Here is a 25,581-nt window from a genome sequence, read left to right on the forward strand (position 1 = left end):
TGCTTACAAAAAATAAAATGTTGAATGTTGACTCATGTTTTTGTTGATTGTGTATAGAAGGTACATAACGTTTTTGAGAGCTATGAGGTAGGTAGCTAGGATGTAAAGAAAAGAAGACTAAAAAATGAATAATTTAATTTTAAGAGCAAAATAATGTTCAAAGTTTAGTGCAGATGGTTTCAAAAAAAATCATTTGACAGGATATTAGGATCCTATTGGGTCGGTCAAATAACAAATAAATGACATCTATCTATTATTTGTGACAGATACAAGTTTTTATAACTTGCAACACCAGCGTATTAAAATGGCCGCTGCTGTGTAATGTTTTGTGGTGATGTTTTTCTGTGAAAAATACGGATTTTTCTGTTTTAAGTGAATTTTATTGGATTATGGGTAAGTTTATTGTAATTATTACCCTGTCTTTAATGTAATACTGATATTTGTGGCTCATTTATGTGATTATATTTTGTGTTAGTGTTAATCAAATGGGTCCCAAAATCACTTGCAAGAATTTTGTTGATGTCTTTGACCGTGTTTTCGATCTTCCTTTTTAACCTTCGTATACCCGCGCCAAAAAGTATTACACATATACCCGCGCACGGTCTCTCAGACCGAAAGTTGAGCTCGTGTTTTATAGTATAATTGTGTACTGTATTGTACTATTATTTGCTTTAAATTATACGTTAAGGTTATAATTGCATAAAAAAATTAAAACAAATTCTTTATTTTATAGATATTTTGATTTAATCAGCCTTTAAATGAGACTTAAAATTTAAACAAAATTTTACATCAGTCTAAATTTAATAACAAAAATAAACTTTTTTTCTTTTGAAGCCTAAAAAATTACTATAAAATATAATAAATGGAAGTATCCTTAGTAATATAAAAGAACAAAACAGTATTTATCACTAGTGGTTTCAGTGGAATAATTACCGGAACATACCATAACTGCATGCTCTTATAATGACAAAAATACTTTTTGCATCTGACAAATCACCCTTCTGCTCAGAATCGGTGTTGTTCTCCTTCACTTCTAAATCATCCACCACCTCATCACTGTCACCCTGGTCATCATAGTTGGAGTCCGAATCTTCACATTCTAACAGCGCCCTTATTCTTTCTTCGTTCATTATGACGCCAAAAATGGCTAAAACAAATTAATAATAATAAAATACAGTAATACTTAATTGGTATGAGACGCCACTAAAATATGTCAATACATTTTATTGAGTAATATTGTAAAATGAAACAATTGTAACATACCTGAAGTAGAAACACGTATACCCGCGTCGGTCTCACAGACCGAATAACAGCAAAAAGTGACACACGTACACTTGGCAGCAGCGATCGCCCAACACTAAACCATGGTAGGCCACAAATCATGAAACTACTAAAAACCGCAAAGTCATAGAGTTAATACTTTTTGAAAAAACTTCGAATTATTAATTCGTCGGTCTGAGAGACCAACGCGCGGGTATAGGAAGGTTAATTAAACAAAGATTTTGATTTATAAGTAGTTTAGATGGGCTTTTCTATGAAATATTGACTTGTATCGAGTCAATGTTTATCATGCGCTACTACAGAAAAGTTGAAATTAAGGTGTCTATGAAGTGTAGAATATACTCCAGATAGATATATAATTTTATTTTAAACACAAGAAATACTTAACATGTTTTGTTTTTAACTAATAAGACGGATCGTAAGCGAGGGATTACCAAATTAAGTTCAAAATGAGGTTTTTGGCATAACATCATTCATGTATTTAAGAAGATAATAAGAACCTATGAGTAGACTAAGAATTTATGTGATCCAATTGATTGCTTTGAACTAGGTATAGATGAAACTGATTTTTCTGTTGGTGCCGTACCGTACCGTAACCCCTTGATTGTTATGGGAGCCACTAAGAGTTTGTTATGTTTTTTTGCTGGAATGTTACATTATTCTTGATGTATCTATTTATTCTCTTTTAGATTGTGTATTTGTGTGATACCCATAAGAGAATTTAGATTCATGGAGGAAATTCCATCTAGTTACTTGTATTATCAGTGTCTTCTATGGCAGATATGCTACATTTGTCTCAATTCAGGTTACTTACTTATTTCTACCATCAAAAACGTTTTACTAATGAATAAAATTCACATTTTGTCATGTTTTCCATGCTAGAACTGCCTGTTAGATCAAACTTACTCTGCAGGTTAAAGTTATCATGTAAATAATGGAAAATCTATTCCAGGCTTTTTAACAAAACAAACTTTTTAACATTTTAATAAAACAAACTTTTTAACAGAAGCCAATATAATTATTTTAAGACTAGCTGACCCGGCGAACTTCGTACCGCCTTAGCGTAGAGATTTTCTTAATATTTTTTTCCGTAAGAACCATCCTTGGACTTCCACAAACATTTAAAAAAAAGAATTATCGAAATCGGTTCAGCCGTTCACACGTGATGCCGTGACAACGCGAAACGGGTTTCATTTTTATATATATAGATAAGCACATGAAGGGTCCACTGCAATAATGATTCATGTTCATTTCTTCCAAGGCAACAACTTCCATAAAATGATGAAAGAAATCAAATCAAAGAAGTTTAAGTAGGTACATTATGTATTTTATTTTTATTAATCACACATTACTTTTAATTTTCAGAGCTTCAAATCAGTTCTTTTCCTTTCTTTTTAAAGAATATTTGCAACAATTTTAAAACTAGGTATTAAACAATCATCCCGACCCAAAAATGTTGAAAAGGACATTTTTATTATTATTGCAGTGGTCCCTTCATAATCCAAACTCTTAATTTCCAAACACTATTATGCTTAAAGTGAGTATCTCAATGATAAATTATTAGGCTCTAACTTCTGATACATTTTTCCGTTGATCTAGGGTGGTCCTCCTCTCTCCTAATTGCCGCGCCCTACAGGGCCCATAATGTTCTAATCTTAAGTACATAATGGATGCAATAAAATATTGAGTATTGAATTATGAAAACTATTTACATACTTTCTTAGGATTTTTCTACTATATTTATTTATATTACTTGAAGGCTCAAATTAGTGTAATAATAAATATAGGATATTTTAGTAAGAGTTCTAAAATATTGAGAAATTATTATTTTAAAATTTTAAAATCAAAAGTAGGTATAATAAGATTTTACTTGAATTAACTAGAGAGCTATTTTCACCATAATCATATTTAGATACAAATTAAATGTGTAAGGGATTCCTAACTTAATGGAATTTACATACTACTTTTGAGCCTTTTAGGTACATAATGCGTGTAATATAACCCATAACATAAGTACAGCATTAACTTAATCCTCTCATACACAAATCGTCGGATCCAATTTGGAATCCCATTTTGTGGGTGCCTCTTTATGGGCGCTTTATAAATGCGCGCACGCATTCGTTATGCGCCATGTTTCATCCGAGGTGTCAGAAATAAGCCTTTATAAAATGCTCAGAGGCGCTTAAGATTTACCTCAAAAGACGTACACAGTACAATACAATACAGTAAGCCTAATACTTTGGGCGTTACAGAATGAAAACGATCGATCTGCCGTTTTATCGCTTGTCTGTTTCTTCTAACTATATTACCATAATCTTGTCTGTTATATTTCATTTTAAAATAGATAAAGGTTAGTAGATCGATAAAATATGACAGGACAGCAGAACTCGGACGTCCGAATACGGATATTTTTTTATTTAGTACACTGCTATAAATGTGTGTAAAGTATGGAGCCTACAAGTTTGCTCGTATACGTTGACGAGAAGCTACCAGCACTCTTTAAATATGTACATTAATTTTTCTGCATATTTAAAATACTATTACCTTGCAAAAACCGAATTCCGGTTATTTAGGCTGGAGATAAAAAAATAAAATTTGCCCGCGAAATCGGCTGCTCGGTGCGACGGTCTTTATTCCCTAATTTTCCGCAATAATAAAAAGCAGCCAAATATATGACTGCCGTTTTAAAGAGATGCGCCATCATGATATGCGAGAATCGCTTCGCCACAGCAAATAATCTAAAACTTGAAATACAAAACTATCATTTAGGGCGCTAAATATAAGCCGGAATTCACACTCGGAACTTTGCTTACCACATCCCTTTACACTGTGGACGTACATAACCTGAACCACTCGCTTTGGAGAAGCGTTCGACATTGAGATGGGTCATTTTGTAATAACAATAGCCGGGATTCATCCAAGGGTTGCCACTTCTCCGCGTTTTATACAACCTCTTTTGCGGTTTTCTATTGTATTTACCGTTTAATAATTAAATAGCAACATTTCCTTATTCAATTGATATTTAAACGATGATTTATTAAATTGAGGAAAGCTGGAAAATGAAATCAATAATTAATAACTACTTGATTTACAACATGAATGGAAAGTTATTTTGCGACGTGACTCATGGACGTTAATTAAAACTTGGTGTCAAAGTTCATAGGCTGGCCAGCGATATCCGTAGTGAATAACTTCCAAATTAGTAACGCCGTAATATTTTTCTTTGAATTCTTTTGTATTATCAACTATTGCCGACGGCGAATGAGGTCAACCCAATTTATTGTTGGTACACGTGTTCGTGAATATTGTTTATTATGGTCTAAATAGTATTTTAGTAATAAGTTCTTTAATTTAACGAATTTAATAATTAATTTAATTTAACGAGATTAAATCATTTACACGATATTTTTTGCTTTATCTGTTATCACAACTTAATGTTTACATTTGTAATAATGAATGATTTTCAAGTTCTAGGAGACCCTACACAAAGTTTATAAATAAACACTTTGAATTAAAACTGAATCATATATTAAATTCTAGCCAACTCGGCACTATGAAAGTCGTTTGTTACTAAAGTAGTCAAATAGACAGCCCTATACATAGTGGTAACTTCGTCAGTCTCTTTTACTTTTTTCGTAGCAGAGATTTGGGGTCGGACTCGAAGCTGGGACTCCGACACAATAAGAGTGACTGACGCGCCTCCTGCCAGATATACTATTGTTGTTTCGAACATTGTCCCCAAAATTTTCTAAACATGTACATCTTTTTTTTTAACATCCTTGATACTTACAGTTACAGACTGTAAAAGACAATTTTAGAACCTTCATCAAAACATAATAAATTAACCTTTAATAGTAAAATATTTCAAATGTAATTAAAGGACATGAAAGTTTACAATACTCCTCTATCTGAAACACCGATCGTAAAACTAAAATAGATAAAGTGTGCAGTAAAACTGATGCTCTTCCCCTTTAATATTGTAGCTTAGAACCGTTAGACGTGTATAAAATCTGTACAGAAACGGTAAATGATAATTCCAGAGGGTAAAGTCCAACGACGTCTAGAACGCACGTTTGTAAATCCTTTACAATGATAGTGCATAATAATATGTCGATGCATGAACTGCTTATGTAAATTCATTTCGCTTATCCTGCGTATTACTATTCATAGCGGACATAGGTGTATCACACGCACTGCATGCTTATCTGCATCTAAAAGAATCGATTACCATTGTCACGAGGAGCCCTAGCGTCCCAGCACCCCTACAACTCGGTCCCAGCGTCAAACCCCACCTACACCAACACTTTTTGTTGCATAACTCCAAGTGACACTATAAATTTTCATTCATGTCTTACACGCCCTTCGCACAACAGGTTCTGCCTTTGTACATGCAGTTTTAGAACCCCACATTGATTTATCCTAATAGATATCAATTAAACTTATTGCATTTAATAACTAATCTATAGTGTTGTTATCTGCGATAACATTATTGAAGTCGACTCCACGGCATTTACGACCGACCAGTTTTAGTTTACGCGGCACTTGTTCTATCTCATTGCTTATTTATTATGCCTTATTTTCTTTCATCTAGCTTCTAGTCTTATATTATTGCGATGACATAACATAAACACGTGATACCTAGATGTGAATGTAGCGTAGCGAAGGTTATATTACCCATGTATAAATTAATTGGTAAACGAAGCGGCTCTTAACAATTTTCAATTATATTTTACGTCAAAAACGTGTGATATTCAAATAAATTTGCTGTGAAGTTAACGCGAGATGCAGACAGTAATTTAAATACTTTTTGGTCCTCAATCTTCCCTCCACATCACCGTGTCGAAACGAAAATTTGATTTAATGGTTCACGTATAAATCCTATTCCTCTGTGATATTACTGATATTACGCTTCGGAAGACGTAGATCATTTCGTTGGACCATAATGCGAAGAGCGGGTTCAATTTAGATCGATACGATTTGGTATTTCGGGACCAATCGCTTGAGCATACCCATTGTTGTCAGTAAAAGCTGCTGTATCTTGTACCGGCATCGAAGTGTTAATGATTACGGATACTGATACAAACGTTGATAAGTTCAACTTGATGGGTTAAGGTCTAGTAATTTTAATCGAAGGAGTGAGAGCATCATCTCGACGTTTAGATGACATCTTTTTAGAAATGGTCAAGCCATTAAAAGTGGCTGTGCTCTCATAGGCCCTGGAGGAAATGATGGCCGCGATGACGGTGCCGATAAACATTTTAAACCCTTCAACAGTAAACCAAGACGAATTATTCACATCGATCACGCCACCGAAAAGTATTTCAGTGTAACGCACAATTTGTTTACGAGTCGTTGACCCGAACGGAAAATACTAACGTATTGTTGCAAGTACAACTCGGTTTACAATCTAGGGCATTACCCCTCTAAAATGAGGTATTTGTTTAACAACAGGCTCTGTTTACATTAATACAATGTATCGCATTCCTACGGGTTTCCTTACCAAATCAACCGGCTTACCAATGCACATGAGTTTTTTCTTATTCACATTAAATATTGCGTCTATAAATCTACTGTTTAGAAATATCAACTTTGCGGGGTTTAGCCCAAGCAAAGTTTATTATTATTTTATAATAATTAATAAGATAACGACGCTTTAAACTTTAGTAGCTAATTAAATATTGCGACATTTTGTTAGTACATAATATGTTCATTAAGATATGAAACAGCCAAACTTAATCGTAAGATTGGTTACTTCAAACACAAAGATCTTCAGATATTTTGTTACACTGAAAAATGTTCCTGCAGATAATGGGGGAACGTAAAGAATTACAGTAAATTAATAACTATTCAAAACTAGTTCGAACACGTAGGATGCTGAATGGCTGGTGCATGGATATAAACCATGCAATTTGATATAATAGTAATGCTAGTAAGTGTATACAATTTTGTTTACATGTAGGAACCCTATAATGATGCTCTTGTGTGAAATTATGTTGGCGTTATAACAATTTCCTCTGCAAGAAGGATGATTTGGTGTCCTTGTTGCCTGCTCATTAAATCCAACACTTGAGATTGAGCCGATGCGTGCAGAGGTGCTTCGCTCGCATACCTCAAGCTTTATGTTGACTCTCCGTCAAGGATGTTCGGATCACGTGTGAGATGGGACGATAATCCTGTTATTTATTTTTCCTTCGTGTTTAATTAAATGTAGGCTTAACTCCGACGTCCACTAATACGGATATATTTGGTAGTATTTATTTTGGGCCTGGCCCATAAGTTACTTCGGTAAATTAAAGCTCTAATTAATGACCTGTTTCCTGCTTTACCAAGAATTTTAAGGGCCGAAGTACTGGATGTTGTTATTTCGGTTCAGTTAGAGAAATATTCGTTGCAACGTTATCTGAATTCCTGCTATAAAATTGATACGTATTGTATTGAAATTAGTTTTCGGAGAGAAACGGAGCCTTTCATGTGGTTTATTACGCATTGAAATTGCTATTGGTTCGCATCGCAGCGGGCCATTGAAGCGTCTGCAGTTTGATGTTGCTTCGTGGTGTGCGTACTGTGCGTTTGGTTTTTGCGGTCGAGTGCAGCACGACTTCGCCTGCAATTTGTTCGTACGTGCGAAGAGGGATTGCCTTCCCTAATTGCAGTTTGTGCGTTCTGCTCGACCGTTTCATTTGCTACGAATTAACTCGCGTCAAAATTTCTTGGAAGCGCTCAATCTTCCGATCCTGCGCGGATCCTTAATGAGTCTTTATTACTTCGATTCTCTTCGCCGATACTGCAGCTGATAGATTTATAACGGAACGATTAGCTCGGATATGTAACGTATTTAGATGCGGGAAGTTAATTGGAATTCTTAGTTATTCCCGTTTTCCACTTAACGCATCGAGCGTTCGGATCTTGATAATCTGTCCCTATTAGGGTTCCCGCTGGACGTCTGTAGGAGCTGCGGCGCGTAAAGGTCCTGAAATAGCCGCGGACAGGCGTCGCGATTGACTTTCAATGGAGGCTGGAGGCTGAGGATCAGCCGCGTGGTTAACTCGCGGTACAACACGTCGTTTTTTGTTCGGCGGGCGTTGCGAACGAAATTACCCATCGTTCGGCGCCGCGCGGCCGCACCGACTCCTCTTTTTAACGTGGTCCAAGTCGAATTTTATTATTTTTATTTAACACCTGCGCCCAGTAATCTGTATTCGACGATCTTCCGAACGCTTAACTCTTTTTGGGCGTGTTTTTGTGTCGGGAACGGTCGATTTATAGCGCTTGAGTTTTGTCAGCCGAAAAGTGTCGTTTAATTTTCGTTGTTGCTCCGGTGACAATCGATTATGTCCGCCCATGCTTAGAAATTCTCGCATTCGAGCTTTGTTCTTTTTTATTTTATTTAAAAATGTGATTAGTATTTTCATTTTCTCTTTAACGAAGAGTTGATTAATTGAACGAGACGAAGTTAATTAATTTTAATTGATATAACTTGGCACTGGAATTCCATTGGTGTTATTGAAAGTGGAATCTATTGACGAATAGAAATCGTCATTGGTATTTTATACAAAAGAAAGTGCTGAATTTCGTTCAATTTTAAATTGTCATAAATACAAAAAAAATCTCTTTGAAAAAGTCGTTGTAGCTAGTGTAATTACGATACATATGTTTAATAATATGTTCTGCTGTTAACAAGTCGTTTTTATAAGAAATGGTTCTCTAATAAAATTAATTTTATTTAAGAAAATGTGCCCCTTTGTAATGAGGCTCACGTGTAAAGTATTGGTATGCGTTTATGAAAACTTGTCGGAGAAATTAAAAGATCGACTCCCTATAATTTTCTGTAGTTAGCAATTCAGAACTTTCCACTTCGACACCTACAGAACATAATTCCCTTGAGAGTGCATGTTTCGGTCTTTTTTCGATCGGTTTTTAATGGTGTATCAATTACAGTAGTGGTTTGAAGATTATTCATATTGTTGGTTGGTTAGTTCGATTGTGGGAGCAAAAAGGGCAGTAATGATGCGTTTTAGACCTAAACGTTAATTGCTACCGGCACGCGGGCGGCGCCACCCTGTCATTATCTCAGGTGCACTCGTGTTCAGATGACGCGTGTGCGCACTGGCCATCGAAGACGCATTGTGGCCGATAGGGCCTCATTATACGACTCTACTAGGATATATTCTAAGGCTAGATTTGTCATCTTTGCTGACTATATTTACCTACATTGAATAGCCGCATATGTAATTACATTAATGCGGATTTTGAAAATTAAAGGCAGATTTTACTGTATTGTATAGATTGTTATTTTCAATTTTTAATACTTATGATCTTGCAAACTAATGCGTATCATAAAAATATCATCCACGTAAATCAACAAAAACATGTGGTTTTTGTATCTTCTAAAAAACAACGAAAGATACGATAGGTAATAAAGTAGGACATGTGTTACATAAAAATATTGCTCTATGGCTGCCAAGTTTCAAAGTTAATGCTACAATATTTTATCTTTACAGCGTATTATACCTGTATCTGTATTCATAAACCCAACGATCGGTATTCGGAACCGACCTCGAATTATAAAATAAAATCCCAGAGTAAAAAAACGCGGCCCCGTGGCGCCTGCGCAGTCCTTCGACAAACTTACAACAAGTTCGCAGATCGATCTAATGTTTGATTCGGTAAAGTTCAATTTTCAATAACTTTGTTGGGCAACACACTTGGCGCACCAATAAATCATATTCGCTTTATGCCCTATGAACGCGTGTTTTTACACAAATATACATCAACGAAATGAATAAAATATATTATTGCTTTTTTGTTTTAAATGGCTGACGGTTTGAACCCATTGGTCCTAATTGCTCACATCATTAGAGATATTTTTGGGGTGTTATTATTTCCTTAAATATTTATTCAAGAGATGTATTGCATGACGAATCGTCTGAATATTATTAAATTATGTTATAATTAAAATTATAGTTATAATTAACTTCTTTGATAATTTATATAGAAGCCCAGTGTCTGGAGCTCTAAATATACAGAAGTAGTCGGGTCATTTGTTTGTCTGCGACGAGGCGAGCTGTTTGATGTGGTCGAGGAATCAGGTCAGACAGGCGAGACAGTGTACATTTTCAACTGGATTTAGATTTCACGTTTATGTTCACGATGCTATGAAGAAAAAATATGTATGTGTATGTGTGTTATCATCTCCCCAACTGTTTTATAAAGTTTCTGACGCTCTATCATCTATTTTTTCCATTTATTAAATGTAAATGGACCTGAATGTATAATGTAAGAAAAGTATGATACTAATTAACAGTTTTTTTTTCTTAGCTGTAGTTTTATTGCGTTATTAAGTAATGCATACATATTCTGTCATCATAAGTAACATCTGCGAACGAGTGCACTACAATATAATTTAAAAATTACATAAAATATGTATAAAATGACATATTTTTTGTACGATGCCGCTGGATTCATCTAGTTTTGTTCTTCTTTGTTAAGTTTGCAAATTGATGGCGTGGTATTCATATGAGTTTTTATTCGGTTTACAAATTAATATGAATGGGCCAATGATATTCTTGCGATGCGCGGGCGCGGGCGGCGCTATCAAAGCCGCGTTTCCCGCCGCCACTATTACGGCCCGTGTTTTTGCCCAGAGCTATCAATTAATGCAAAACTTAAAAATCGTAATTAGCGCCGATACATGGGTATCTGTATAATATTTATGGCGCGGAAATGCCACTGCATATTGTAATTTTATATCTGTTTATTGGTGCGTTATGTACTGCAAGACTACTTTACATTTTTAAGAAATGCGATATTCAGAATAATCAATGGGTTTTTTCTTTATAGCAGTTGTTCTAGTGTAGAAGTGCTACATTTTCTCATTGGAATGGAAACTAATGACTTTTTATGCGATTATTAAGAATTGTTTTTGCAATCGCAGATCAGGATAAAAAATACGGCTGCCTGAAACTAAGCTTTGCTTGTAAAAATTCAGTGTAATGCTTGGAAGAATCAAGAAAATTTGGTCTAGAATAGTTTTCTGTACAGTGTGGCAATAATGTACACTCGGTTTAATTATGCAATGGTATATTGCTTCTCAGTTTTTTGTTTAGTATCAGTGTTTCTTACATCACAAATTGGTGTATTGTTGAGAGTGACACGGGCGGTTGATTGACGCGGCTTGATTCGTTAAGCCTCTCTTCAAAGGGTACGTGGGTTGTAGACGTAGTTCTCTGAAAGCTTCGGCTTATTATTATTCTCGTAAATAATAGTCTCATCTCCGTTTACGACTGTGATATTTCTCGTATGTTGAAACGTTTTTGTTGAGACGAACTCTTCTTTTACGGCGCGCCGTGCTCTATGATAGGATTCTTGGTAATTGAAATCCACGCAAGCGCAGTCTCCTTCATACTTTGTGCCAGTTTGTATGTTTGCAACATTTGAATAGTCGTCTAGTTTCCTTAATGCATTTAAATGACCTATAAATCTTATAATACACACACATATAGGTAGTTAGTTCTATCTATTTGATTTCTTTTTAATAATATTAGATTAAAATGTAGAGTAATCAAACTCGTATTTTTTCTAAAATAGTTTTTTCGATTGAATGCTAAACCAATTAGAGTGGAAACAAGCAGCTAAAGTACCAATCATTATAACTTCTGTGAGGCGATAGTTTTTATGACTCATCTGTAATACAATTTATCGTTATAAAAATTTCTTCAATACAAATTAAAATTTAATAACAATTTTTATGTTGCGCCCGAGTTGGTTCGTGTGCGTGTTTTACTCAGCTCGCGACCTGTGCAAGCGCTGGTGGCAATGATATACGCCAGCCAGCCTGATTGACGGCTGGCGCCGCTTCGCTACTCCTTCATTACGGACGGAATCTTACTCTTACAGAAACTTAACTAAGAATCAAACCATTACAAATTAAAGAACTATTTCCTCGCCTGACTAGTTTCGGTGTAGGGTCGGCTCAAAAACAAACCCGTAACACTTTTGAATTTAGAAAAAATGTAAATCTCCATTCGTTACGGACAAATAAATGATTTCCGTCGCTCTCGAGCCGCGGACGGAGGCGTCGCACAAAGGGGGCTCATTAACAAAATCCGACACCGCACCTAATCCTTTCGTTAGACCTCCATTGTGACGCTGCAGCCAAGGCTCGACCTCTTCACACAAAGGTTAAAAAATATTGACTTAATATATCACAAGCGACCCTTAATTATTTAGGCTCTTCTCGTGACCACAATTCTGAAAGAATATATTAGTTTTTCCTTATTAATCATCAAATTATTTACATACTGAATATCATGTACCGAACGTATTCACTTCAACGTAATATGTTAATTATATTCTAATTCATTAATGTGTTAACTTTTTATACATAATTATATTGTCTCAATATTATCTCTGTCTACAATATTGTGTTTTAAAAAAGTGGTTACATGGAAAAACACATGAAGACCATTTTTTGTTCACTTGCCAGTTCTCTAAAACTTCTAAAAATGCCGAAAGTTGTTTTGAGGAAAACTCATGTGCATACGTTTTGTAAAAATCATAAATGATACAACTGTGGCCATGAACTCTGACACAGCTTCAGCAGACATTGTCAAGTCACGTACGCATTTTTTACAACATGCTGACAGTAAAGTATCATTCCCACGAACTGCCTAACTGAAGTCAAGAAAACAGTTACGCTAGTGGTAACGCAAACGATCACATACCATGCAAATTGGCAACAACGTTCAATTTGTCGTCATTGAAATTGATGTCCATTGATATTCGCTCAACCAATTCAGTTATTTGATATGTCGGCGTTTACGATCGCAAATAGTGCACCGCTATGAATCCAAACGAGCCACAATTGAGACGAATGCGGCCTCTAATAAGTGTATGAAACATCTCCGCCGAATATTTGCGTGCTCCAAGATTCGCTATGAGATTGACGGTGATATCATGATCCAGCAACTTTGAATTAACTAAATGTTTGTGCAACGGCTTTGTTTAAAAGATTGACGTATCGCCTACATTCGAAGAACCGTGTGCTTTTATGACACGCGGTCTAGCTTTAGATTTATTGACGTTTATCCGTTTTATTTCAAACATAAAATATGCTAAGCTCCTTACACCACGAGCTCCATCTAAAACCAGCATCTTATTTATTGATTGTGTTTTTATTGGTTGTCCATAATCCTGTAATTTCAGTAATGTTACTTTACTTTTGTTTATTTTATCCTTTAAGCTATGGCATGCTTTACGTACGCTTCTCGTATCGTTAATCGTGGCCTAACCGATCCTTAAAATATATTTGAGCATTAAATTCTGAGAGCGGCATCCTCAAAGGTTATTTTATCTCACGTTGACAGCTTACAAAATCCTTTTAATTAGCCGGGTGTTGGCGCGGCCATACCTATCGACGTGTCGCCGTCTCACTCCCACGCTGGCCAACCTCGCACCTTTTATTAAGTCATTTCGAGATCATCCGATAACCAAATCATATCCGCCGATTTTATACAACTTTAATTGCGCATCATTGTTTTGTTGCTCTGTTTTAATTTGCCTTTGTATTGCTCGTCGTCGTTATTTATGAATTGGCTGGAACATCTCTTCCATGAAATGCTTAGCACAGATTTACAATGTCAATATGGAATATTATTTCAGTTAGTTTCCTAGTAGGAGTTGAACATTGTTACAGTGCAGCGGCGGTTCACTCCCGGCGCGCAGCGCGCCACTTTAGACAGATCTTCATTGTCTGTGTTTACATGATTTGCAGATATCTCTTAGAGCACTCGAGAGGGCTCGCTGGGGGTCACTTTAGAGTGGCGTTTGTTATAGTTCGTTGAATGAGCGTAATCGGTGCACTCGTAAAGGACGGCCTTATCGCCTGCTCCCTCGTAAAAGTCTGCATAAAGTTTATGCCGTTGGTATGAAACGTTGGGTTATTTATATATTTGTGGATTTAGTGGCAAGGAAGCCTATGAGCATCCGCTCGGACCGAAATACACGTGGCTAGATTCCGCGACGTCTCGATGGGTTAACGAACTCATAATGAAACACCACTTCGATGATAACACTAACGTAACAAATTTTGTAAGAAACAACCAGCTTATGTGTTATTTAATCTGGTGTGGATGGTTCCTTGTGTGTTATTGCCAAAATACCCAACGTTGAACCTCAACCGTTTTTAAATTCTACTTCGTATAAGTATAGGTACAATTTTAAGGTACTTGAACTGTGGTGAGATCCCCCAAATTCGGAGTTATCGAGCAATCAGCCATTACGGTTGAATCGAGCAATTTATTTTTAAGCAGTATAACGAGATTATCCATCCGATGAAACGATTCGAATTATTTTCATTTGAGTCCAGCGTCCCCAAATTCCATTGCTGCATCATTTATAACGTCGATTTAAATTCTCCATTCTGACCGTCAAGTGCTCTGAAGATATTTATGTTAGTGCGCGTGTGTCGCGCTCCATCGGACGATGTTCGGCGGTGTCGGGCCTGGCGCGAGCGGCCGGTGGTTGTGGCTGGTGTGAAGTCCTGCGGTGCCCAATTATTCTGCCCGCGGTGGTCGGCGGGCAGGCGCCGCGCCCCCTATCGCGGCTCGCCATCGATAACACAAACCGGTTCATTTTCGTTTATGGCTCGGACCATCTTGATACATACTCGGCTCCGTGGCCATCCCAATTTCCTAATCTGGATTTCATTACAATTGTATATTATCACTCGGATGCATCCCATCGCCGTCGTTCTGCTCTATGAATATCCACTTCTACCTTGTGGGTCTACTAAGAACATAACCTTTTTTGTAATCATTAGCAGTTTACAAAGAATTAATTATGTATTTGTTAAAGCTCACGTTGCTGCGTTTGTTTTTGTTACATGGCACGGCGCAGGCATTTGATTTCTTGCCGTTGAAGTATTTTCACATTAGTCGGCAGTGCCACGTCAGGTTTCTAGTATTTATTATTTTCATTCAACAAGGATTTTCCACGTATGGTCATGCCAAGTACACTTGTCTTGTACTTGTTTGCCAACTCGCTGCCGTCCACAATTAAATGACTAATTAATTGTTATAGAAACTGTGGTTAAAAACTTTAATTACATAACCAACAATGCTCTAAGCTTCCATTTCCGATTAGATTTTTACTTTATGTTTTTCTTCTTTCGATTTGCGAATGGCTCTATGAAAGTAATGAGAACCTGTATAGGGTTTTATTTTTGTAATTGCTATACACGTTAGTGCAATATATTGAATTAAATGCTCCAATTAGAATAACTCTCCTGTACGACATAGTTCGCACAAATTACTTTGCGCACGGTCTCAGGATATAATTTGTCCACCGAGTGTAATTACAACTGTTAAGCGACTTAAAACGTTCCCTTTATTAACCGCCCAACTGGTTTTTGCGTCGTACGTTTAAAAATGATCATCTAGCAGAGCTGTTTCCTTCAAAGAATCGCAAGACACCTTATCATTTACATCATACACGACTGCGAAGTATTCCGTGACTCCGGCTCAAGTTATTTATTTTAAAAGTAGTCATTAAGTACAGAAGCAGCAATTTGGTTCCCACATGACCCCGTTCTCGGTGCCGTGAGATAATCGCAAACGGTAGTGTCCGACCACGTACTAGCTCCTTATTAGGAGTAAGATTTTTTCCGTCGCCCGTCGCGACGACATGGGATTGAGTGCGCATGCATGATGCCGCACCGAGAACCATTTTAAGCGTGTATTCACTTCTGTAGCTGCTAGGCACTGCTTTCTCCTTTCCTGGCTGTGGAATGAGAAATTTATTACGCACCCAACGCTATACCTTATATTATTACTCCGGATCTGGAACATTCTGATACGTCGTGTGAACCGGCGTTTCCAATTTTCTACAAATCTCATTAAACTCGCATCCCATAAAAGTCAAAGGCGAGTGTTACAGTGAAATATGATAATTTTTCCCCGTCACTTGCTCGGGTCGAGCAACAAAACGATTCGGCGCTGGCGCCAGCGGTCCTGCCCTCGTCAGGTTTTGAACGACCACTGTTTTTATTCCATTTCAGTATGGACCATAAAAATAAGCAGATTTTTAACTTCGCTGTTAAACGTCGACGGCCGGAGTTAGTTATTATTGTCGCCTTTGTGCCTAGCTACGAGAATTCGCATAAAATTTGTCTCGCCATGACACTTTGGTCTGAAACGCGTAAATACTCCGAAATAGTTATGACCAGGTTGGAATATCGAAGTTAGTCGAGTAAATCCATTGTTTGTACGAACAGGACCACCTGGTGGTATAAGGTAATGTACTTATTGAGCTGCCATTTTAGGTGGGTTATGGTGTCGTATAAGGAAACCCGGAAGGTTTCCTCACAAATAAGCCGGCAACCCGTGCCCTTATGAATTATCCAAGCGCTCCGGTGGCGTCTCGGCGGCGCCCGCGCACTCGTAGCGCACGCGCTGGCATCACTCGGCATCGACGAATGCGGTTCGTTTCCTTTGTGCAAATCTCCGTCTCCACATAAAACTTGCAACAGTTGCCTTCGTTCTCCACATAATTGCATGAGCGTATGTTGCATTATAAGAATTCTTGTCGCATCGGTGGACTTGCATAAGTTAATTACCTACGGTTAAGGCGAAGCTTGTTCCACACGGAAAGTTTAATTCCCTTCTTCCTGCATACACCCAGCGAACATAAATTTTCACGTAATATCTTTTTATACTTAAAATCAAAATCAAAATTATCTTTATTTGTTTAGACTAATTAAATTAGTTCTTGCAAATCGTCAAATGCTCTTAAGGACCCCATACATGTCTCATTCTTTTTTTGCCCTACCAGCGCTTCGAGACAAACATTTGGCAAGTGCTGAGAAGAAGCGCCGCAACAAACTCAGTCACCACTGTCTGCCGGTTTAAAAATAAAAAAGTAGGAAGTTACATACATTCAGAAGCAAGTTACTTACCACGCGCTCCCGTTGATAGAAGGTGGCCTTTAAGACGCCCATCTAGCACGAGACCGCGTGGCAGTTTTGAATAAATTTCTTTAGTGCCGTGCTAATTTCTAGGTTAATTGTTGCGTTTTGATACATATATTTTATGTCAGGTATATCTTTCCTTGACCAGTCCCCGAAGGCAGCGCCTGTTCACAGACATGACGTGTGAACCAGCCATCGCTTCACTCGACCATATTATAGGGAATGTAGCGACCCGCCTCACACGCCACTACCCCAGAGACATTTTAGTGAGCATGACAAGTCCAAGATACCCTTCTGACTAAGTGCCAGATATAAAACTAATTAGTAGACAAGGTATGAAAACTCCAGACAGAAAAGCAAGGCACCATAATATAATAGAAAGAGATGGCAACTAATGTATCTATACAATTAATTAGGTACATTGTGAGAGCCTGAGAGACTTATTTCCAAGGTAATTTATCATTAAGGTAATCATTTGTAGTGTAATAAGCTTTTTTTAGTAAGTGTTCTTTAACTATACTTTTAAATTTATTAATGGGTAGTTTTTTATAGTCTTCAGGAACTTTGTTATAATAGTGAATACTCTGTCCCATAAAAGTACCATATACTTTTTGAAGTCTAAGATTAGGTATAGCTAATTTATTTTTGTTTCTCGTGTTAAAGTTGTGAACGTCGCTATTTTTCAAGTATTTATTTATATTTTGGTGAACAAATATAATACAATTTAAGATGTATTGTGAGGCGGCCGTGAGAATACCAATTTCTTTAAACTTCTCCCTGAGGGATGCTCTTGGTTTCAATTTATAAATGGACCTAATAGCTCTTTTTTGTAGGATGAATATAGTTTCAAAATCAGCTGCCTTTCCCCATAGTAAGATTCCATATGATAGCAGGCTATGAAAGTAACTAAAGTAAACTAAGCGAGCTGTTGGAATATCAGTTAGAGATCTTATTTTCTTAATTGCAAAAGCAGCTGAGCTAAGTCTACTTGCTAGAGCTGTTATATGGGGTCCCCACTGAAGTTTAGAGTCCAGTGTAAGTCCCAAAAATATCGTCGTATCCACAAGCTCAATTGTATCATTATTCAATATTATTTGGGTATCAACAGATTTTACGTTGGGCAGAGTGAATTTAATACATTTTGTTTTTTTAGCATTGAGCTGCAGATTGTTTGCGGTGAACCAACTTAGAACTCTTGATAGTGCATCATTTACATCGTCAAAGTTAGCCTTGTTTCTATTAATATTAAAAATCAAAGATGTGTCGTCGGCAAATAATACGATTTCACAGGAGTTCTTTACAAATGATGGAAGATCATTTATATAGATGAGAAATAATAATGGACCCAGAATGGACCCTTGAGGAACTCCCATTTTTACGGGTGACCCACATGAAATAGTTCCGTTTATATCTACTCTTTGAATCCTGCCACTGAGATACGATAGAATTAATGAAAGTGCTGAATCCCTGACTCCGTAATATTCTAGTTTTCGAATTAGCGTTTGATGTTCAACACAATCGAAAGCCTTTGATAGGTCGCAAAACACCCCTAAGGCATTCTGAGAATCCTCCCAAGCCCCAAAAATATGTTTGAGGAGAGTAGCACCAGCGTCGGTAGTGGAACGACCCTTAGTAAAACCATACTGTTCACTATGAAAAAGTTTATTTAAAGTGAAATAGATCGTAAGCTGTTCTTGTATAATTTTCTCAAAAATTTTACTTAAAGCTGGTAAGATTGAAATTGGCCTAAAATTACCAGGGTCGAGCCTGCTGCCAGACTTAAAGAGCGGCAGAACTTTGCTATGCTTCATAAGGTCCGGGAAGACCCCCTTATCCACACAGTTGTTAAATATAATCGCCAACTGTGGGGCAATGATGTGGATAATATGCTTGACTACCTTCACAGAGATTCCCCATAGATCAGTAGTATTTTTTACATTTAGCATATTAAAAGCTTTTATAATATCCAAAGGAGTGATGTGTTTAAAGGTAAGTTGTGAGTTACAGGGAGCTACATGATCTTTAAGGATTAATTCAGCCTCAGTAGAAGAGGAGTTCAAGTTTGCAGTGGTAACAAGTGGTATGTTAGAGAAGAATTTATCAAAAGCGTCTGCTACTTCTTTGTCCGTATTAATTGAACAATCATCTATTTTGAGTGCAAATTCACTGTCACGCGGCTTAGTTTTGCCAGTTTCATGATTTATTACATTCCATGTCTCTTTTATTTTATTATTGGCATTGTTTATTTTTTCTCGTAAGGTAGTCATTTTTTCTAGTAAGTATGTCTCTTAGGTACATACTTTTTGCACTTGTTCTATCATGTTGAGTGGAATTGGCTTTTATGCAATATGATGGGATTACTACTATAGCGACATTATTCAAGTTTGTCGGGGTAGTTAAAGAGATTGCTTTTAAATTAGTTTTGAGGTATTGTGGGAATATATGCGATTGAAGAGGGGGAAATGTCGTTTTAAACCGCTTCAGAAAACCTCGTATAGGGAAAAGATAACTAAGTTTCCTTATAAGGAGTGTTCATATTCTCTATATGCTGCGAAGTCGTGTTGCAGACATGTTTTAACTGCTACGTCGTTATGCATTTTTATTGTTAATGCTTGACAATTATCCCATCGTTTCTATTTCAGTCTCATCCATCTTGCATTGCTGACAATTGCACGAAACTCGGAGTATTCTCCGTATTTTAATGGTTTCATTGAATTCAATATTTCTTTTTCAACATAAAGATTATGTTTTAATAAAACACTAGGTATATTTTCTTCATGTTTAAAACATTATGCTCAATTGAAATTGCAATACATGATCAATTAAAAATTAAAAAATTAACTTCTACTGCCTGAGCTTCTTTTATAATGGCTGCTTTCTTTGTAATAAAGGCACTTTATCCTGGCCGTAACTATCGAATGTTTCTTTCTTCATCAACAACTGATCAAGTGTTAGTTGGATTTGCTACCACTTCTGTTCTTTTATCCATCTATTGCTCTCCTTCCACCATTTGTCTCCCTGTCTTGGAAAATACTTATAAGCCCAGTCAGTCATTTATGACTACATATTATGTAGTAAATTCTTATTTCCTTTGATAATATTTGTCTTTATTTCATTGTGTTGTATCGGTGAAGTAAAAGTACATTTTTCTTGCTGTTAACAAGTGGGTAAATTAAATATATCCAACTAAAGTTTGTATGTAATGTTCAGCTGGTTAGGACTGCCACAACTTCCGATGAAATTCCTTTTCTTGTAATGAGGTTTTCTAATCAAATCAAATCAAATCAAATCAAATCATTTATTTGTAAAACATGGGTAAATGTATAAATCAGGTGATAATATCACATATATCTAATAGAATATCACATTTCTAATCTAAAGCTCATATGGCCTCAGAGGCCAAGTCAGCGGCCTGCGCGGTGCATTTATCTTGAGAATTATAACGGATGTGAGGTGGGCACGCGACGACGCTTTCCCCTTTTAAACAACTACTGGATAAGGCATTCGCATTTGATAAATCGCCATTAGACTTTAATGTTACGAATTCACTAACATTTGTATATTTTTATACTATTCTGTTTGTGTTGGTCACACGAAAATATCTGTTTTCTCTATGAAATCACGTAGAGTTCTTTGCCTCTGTAAACAAAAATCAATCGTTATTTATTTAAAGCCTTTAGGTGTTTGCCAATTTGTATTCCGGATGAAGATATTATTATTAGTCGGAAGGAGGTAATCGTTGTGGTTATTATTATTATCTTTAATAGTGTTATTTTTACGACTCCTCCGGCGTTCGTCGTAAAAATAATAAACATTGGCCCCTTGATTAGGGCGGGCTAGCGCCACTAGCACCGCGGAACAGATGTTTGTGCTCGCACCGCCACGGCAATGTTTACACGATAAATAATATTAAAACACGTTAATGTACCGCTCATATGCGCTGGCTGCCAGTCAATTTTATATTTAAGGTATGACCCCATTCTTCATTTTCCAATATTGTTTCACGGACATTTTCGCGTGTTATTCCGTCGGTGCTCTATCGCATATTAATATCGATCTTAATTGGTCGAACGAGAAATGAAGCTTCACTAATTGGCAGAGAATCGTATAATTTGCATATTAACTTTATTATTAGCTTTAATTGGTGTTCTTAAATCAATTCATATTAACGGTTGTAGCGTGAGATGATCTCCTGAGATCTCCAAACCTGTTGTATTTATGGTTTGTGAATGAAATGCTAAATAGTTATACTTGCCTTTCAATGGGTTGTAAACTGGTCGACAAGCATATGGAACCGAGGGCTATGATTAATCCTAGCTTACAAAATAGTTACAGACGTGATTAAAGTGATGCACCAAAATGATTGCCCAAGATGCAGATGCGTAGGTGTGACTGGTTACGTAACGCTCGCAGTGAACACTTGCTCGCTACGCTAATCGAGCGTTAGCCTGTAATTAGCACAGTGGACTTCTCAAGCCACTAAGAGCTTTGTGACACTGAAGATGCAAGTCGACTGATGCGATAAAAATGCGATTATGGTTTCCCATCCACTTTATCTGCTGCTGTTGAAGAAATTGTATCATTATGGATGACATTGAAGTCGCCTACGCTCAGCAATCGCATGTGATAGCAGTTTAAGGCGTAATTAGCGCAGTGTAGTCTGTAATTAAGAGTTGAAATCAGGACGCGTCGTCGGCGGCTGACAATTGATTGTAATGTGCGCTGCGCTCGTGAATGGCCCGCTACGCATGCGTCCTCGCGGAATACGTAATCGCACGGAGCGCCCACGCCACGTAAGGCTGTTTGGTGATTTATGCCATAGGATATTGTTTGCCCATCTTGTTGCTTCAATGAATTCTAGGGACATTGTTGACGCACTTTTGATATGTCTCCAACATAATAATAGGCTCTTACACGTGTAGACTGGAGTATCCTTGAAAAATAGTATAAACTCATCGATAATAATCTCTGAATCAAATCAAAAGAAACAAATCATAAAAATTAACAGTTGCTCATCACCAGTGTTGATTTATACTCTTTTTTTTCTATTTCAATATTCGATAATGTACATGTCGGCAGTGAAATCTAGTATCGCGTCTAATAAAACGATTTGAAATGAATTCGATTGCTATCCTGTAGATATTGTCTGTTCCGCTGCCAGACAGCTTCAATTGGCAGTTTCGATATGTTATCATCTCAATTGCATCTCCATCAGTCCCGGGGCTTCTGATTTAAATAACTAGTTGCCACAGAGCAGTTTACGTGTCCTGGCATTTCGTTTCATACTTACTTCGTCGCCAGCATAAAGCTGTCTGTGTTTGTAAATTGCATACCTCGATGAAACGAAGGCGAGTGGGGCTGAGGACGGCGCTCGCGCAGCGCTCGTTGATTAGTGATTGGACACGGGACAGAGTGGCAACAGACGAGCACTGACGCGGGCGCAGACGTGGGCGTGGACATGCCTTGGAGAAATCAGCCACCTCGCCTCGCATAAATATATCTCCAACTTTTGCATCTGGCCTCTAGGCTACGCTAGGTCTAGCGCAATATCTGCTTTTTCAAAACTTTCTACTAGTTTCTTACTGGTCGACGTTTATCCTAGTTTGTGGTTTACTTTCCTTTAAAAAGCCACCATAGTGGAGTGGGGATCGAGAATAATTTCGATGTTTATCGAATACGCAGTAGCGTTTGGGTTGATCATACATTCAACGTCAAGAACATAATTTCGTTAAAGTTATGATTGATGATTACTTCTCGTGTGCGTTTTATAAAGCTAATTTTCTTTTTATTTACGTCGCTTTATATCAAGTTACTTTATTGTTTTTATATCGACCATTATAAGAGAAGCAGCAGCCTGTTAACTATCAGAACTGTCTGGCCTGGCTTCTGTACCTGCGCGCACTGTGGTGCAGTGGCACGGAATTCCTGCCGTCACTGTCACCCCACGGGAGAGTAATAACGCGTTTTGCAATTCCGATAGCTTTATTGCATTACTAAACTTGTCAATTTAGTCCATATTCTGTACAAATGTAATAGGACGGAACCTCGTAAAGCTGTAGCTTTCTAGAGAATATTTTGCAAGGGATAGCTGGCAATGATGAATGTGCGCGATGAAATTTATTGTTCCAGTCACCCGGCTTATGAATCGAGGCGGGTTCTCGCCAGAGCTAGACCATGATTGATACTAAAGATGCGATCGTACATTTATTGCGCAGTAGAAACACCAGTAGTTTAACCTGCGCGACGGCTCATCCAGTCGCGAGCCTTTATCTGAAAGTTGTTCCTTTAGAACGCGACCAGTTCTAAAAGCATCGCTGACATCGCTGTTACCTTACGTCATAATTCAGTTACAATACAATTTCGCTAGGTCTTTTGTTTTGTACGTTTTACCACAGAATAATAATAAGTACTACGTACAGAAGTTTTACTTCGCGAAGGTATTTAAAAAAATGTATGCTCAATGTCATTAACAATATGGTGTAATTTAGCCTGTCTCAAGAGTCAAGCACCATTTTGTTGACAAACGTCAGTGATCGGCACTGCGCCGAAGCTATAGGGCTGACTTCGGTAAAATGATGTGACGTGAGGTGCCAAACTGCGGAAAATGGCGGAGAAAATACATGATTTAGCATGAATTATCATGAATAATATTAACTACTTATTTACCTCTCAGTGTCTTGAGCAACTTATAAAAGTACATTCTGTGTTTTTATTATTATTTAGGCAGTTAAATACTGCACAGTAACAGTATTTAGTACACCATTTTCTTTATTTTCTTCCATCATAAATACACAAGAATACGCGTGCGTGAGTCAATGTTCGCTCGTATGTGAGGCCTTGTCGAATAGTATCCTGCAGGTGGGCCATCGTGCGTGTTTTGTTTTCGATGTAAACTCGCGGAGATGAACAGGCCTGGTTTTACTTTGCCTCCTTTACTTGCTGAAGCGATCACAATATCTAATAATTACTTTGTCTGCAGAGCTCATAGCTCACATAGCAACAAGATTTTACTCAATTTAATCTTCTGCAACAAAATAGCTCTACCATCTCCATACTGAATCAAATGTTACGTTGTTATTAAAGCCTGTAATAGCAAACTTCTTATATCTCAGACACGATCTACAGCTTCGTAAAAATGTAAACGCTAAGCTGTTATATTATGACAGCGACTGGAACCAAGTGCCAACTGGTCTCATAAAATGTGGTATCGGTTACTACAGAACAGAACTGAAGCAGGAATTTAGGGAGCCAGTGAGCGCTGTAAATTGTCTTAACAGGCTTTTAATGTTTAGGCTCCTATTAGCGCTGGCAACAATTGAAAATAATGTTCCATGTTATTCAATCTGAGTACAATATTTGCAGCTGTGTAACTACTAAGTTATTTTGTTAAGCAACATTATTACTAGCTTGCTGTTGTACGGCGTGTTTAATGTTAGATTATGAAATTATTACCAATTAAAATGTGCATAAAAATAATTTCTACGTAATTACAAGAATATTTTAAAAATCAATTTACTAATTAACCTGCAAACATAAAACTTTCTTCTATAATATGTGTGGTATTATGAAATGTGCTAAAAGCCGTGATTATCACGACGATAGTTTGTAGATGAACGATAAGTGTCGCTAAGTTCGTTATTCTTAGCACAAGGCAGTTCTATGTCACAAACTTTATCCACGGCAATTACGAGATTCCGATATTCGAATGAATCATTTGAAAAAGGAGGAATGGAGAAATTGAAAAGTAAACTAATGATCAAAATAGCACCTCTTTTATTGGGCAAACTGACAGCCCTCAAAGTAATGATGGAGATGGATGGATGATAGACAAACATCTCTCGGCGGATGGGAGTGGCCGATTGATGGATGGTCCTCGGATCATTGTTCTTTTATTTGTAAGTACCTGCTCTATGCAGATTTCATACAATCGTTGAATCGATCACTAAAGTATTGAGTAATGCACATACATGATTTGATTTGAGTAACTAATTACATAACATATTATGTGTAGGTGTGAATTAATTAGAGTCATGAGATTAGAACGGAGATAAGTTATAACTAATCGTTTCGTTTGATTCGGTAATTTCAGTTCCACCATGTTCATAAATGGACGTATGCATTATTTTTATTATGTATTTTTTACTTTAACCATTTACTACACAAATATCATAGAGATGTAGGTAGAGCGTAAACTCTGTGAGTGACAGAGACATTCTTTTATGTTTTAGTAAATACTTTCTTTTTATGTCTTTCCTTGCATATTGAAAATGTTAACTGAACGTCCTGTATCAACAAAGCACCAATTACCGTTGAGTGTTTCTCTACTCCGAGCACGT

General features: G+C 37.0%; 1 protein-coding gene across 1 annotated transcript in view; it reads left to right on the forward strand.

Annotated features, from left to right (window-relative positions):
- Window positions 1–295: 295 nt before the first annotated feature.
- The window catches only part of tkv (serine/threonine receptor kinase thickveins), a 64,979-nt gene continuing 39,693 nt past the window's right edge, over window positions 296–25,581 (forward strand). The window contains exon 1 of the mRNA XM_028300756.1: window positions 296–393. Within this exon, the coding sequence (XP_028156557.1) occupies window positions 390–393 (4 nt within the window). The 5' untranslated portion in view covers window positions 296–389. The remainder of the gene's footprint in view (window positions 394–25,581) is intronic.

This window comes from Ostrinia furnacalis, unplaced genomic scaffold (genome assembly GCF_004193835.3).
Source record: "Ostrinia furnacalis isolate ACB-3 unplaced genomic scaffold, ASM419383v2 OfSCF0038, whole genome shotgun sequence".
NCBI lineage: Eukaryota > Metazoa > Arthropoda > Insecta > Lepidoptera > Crambidae > Ostrinia > Ostrinia furnacalis.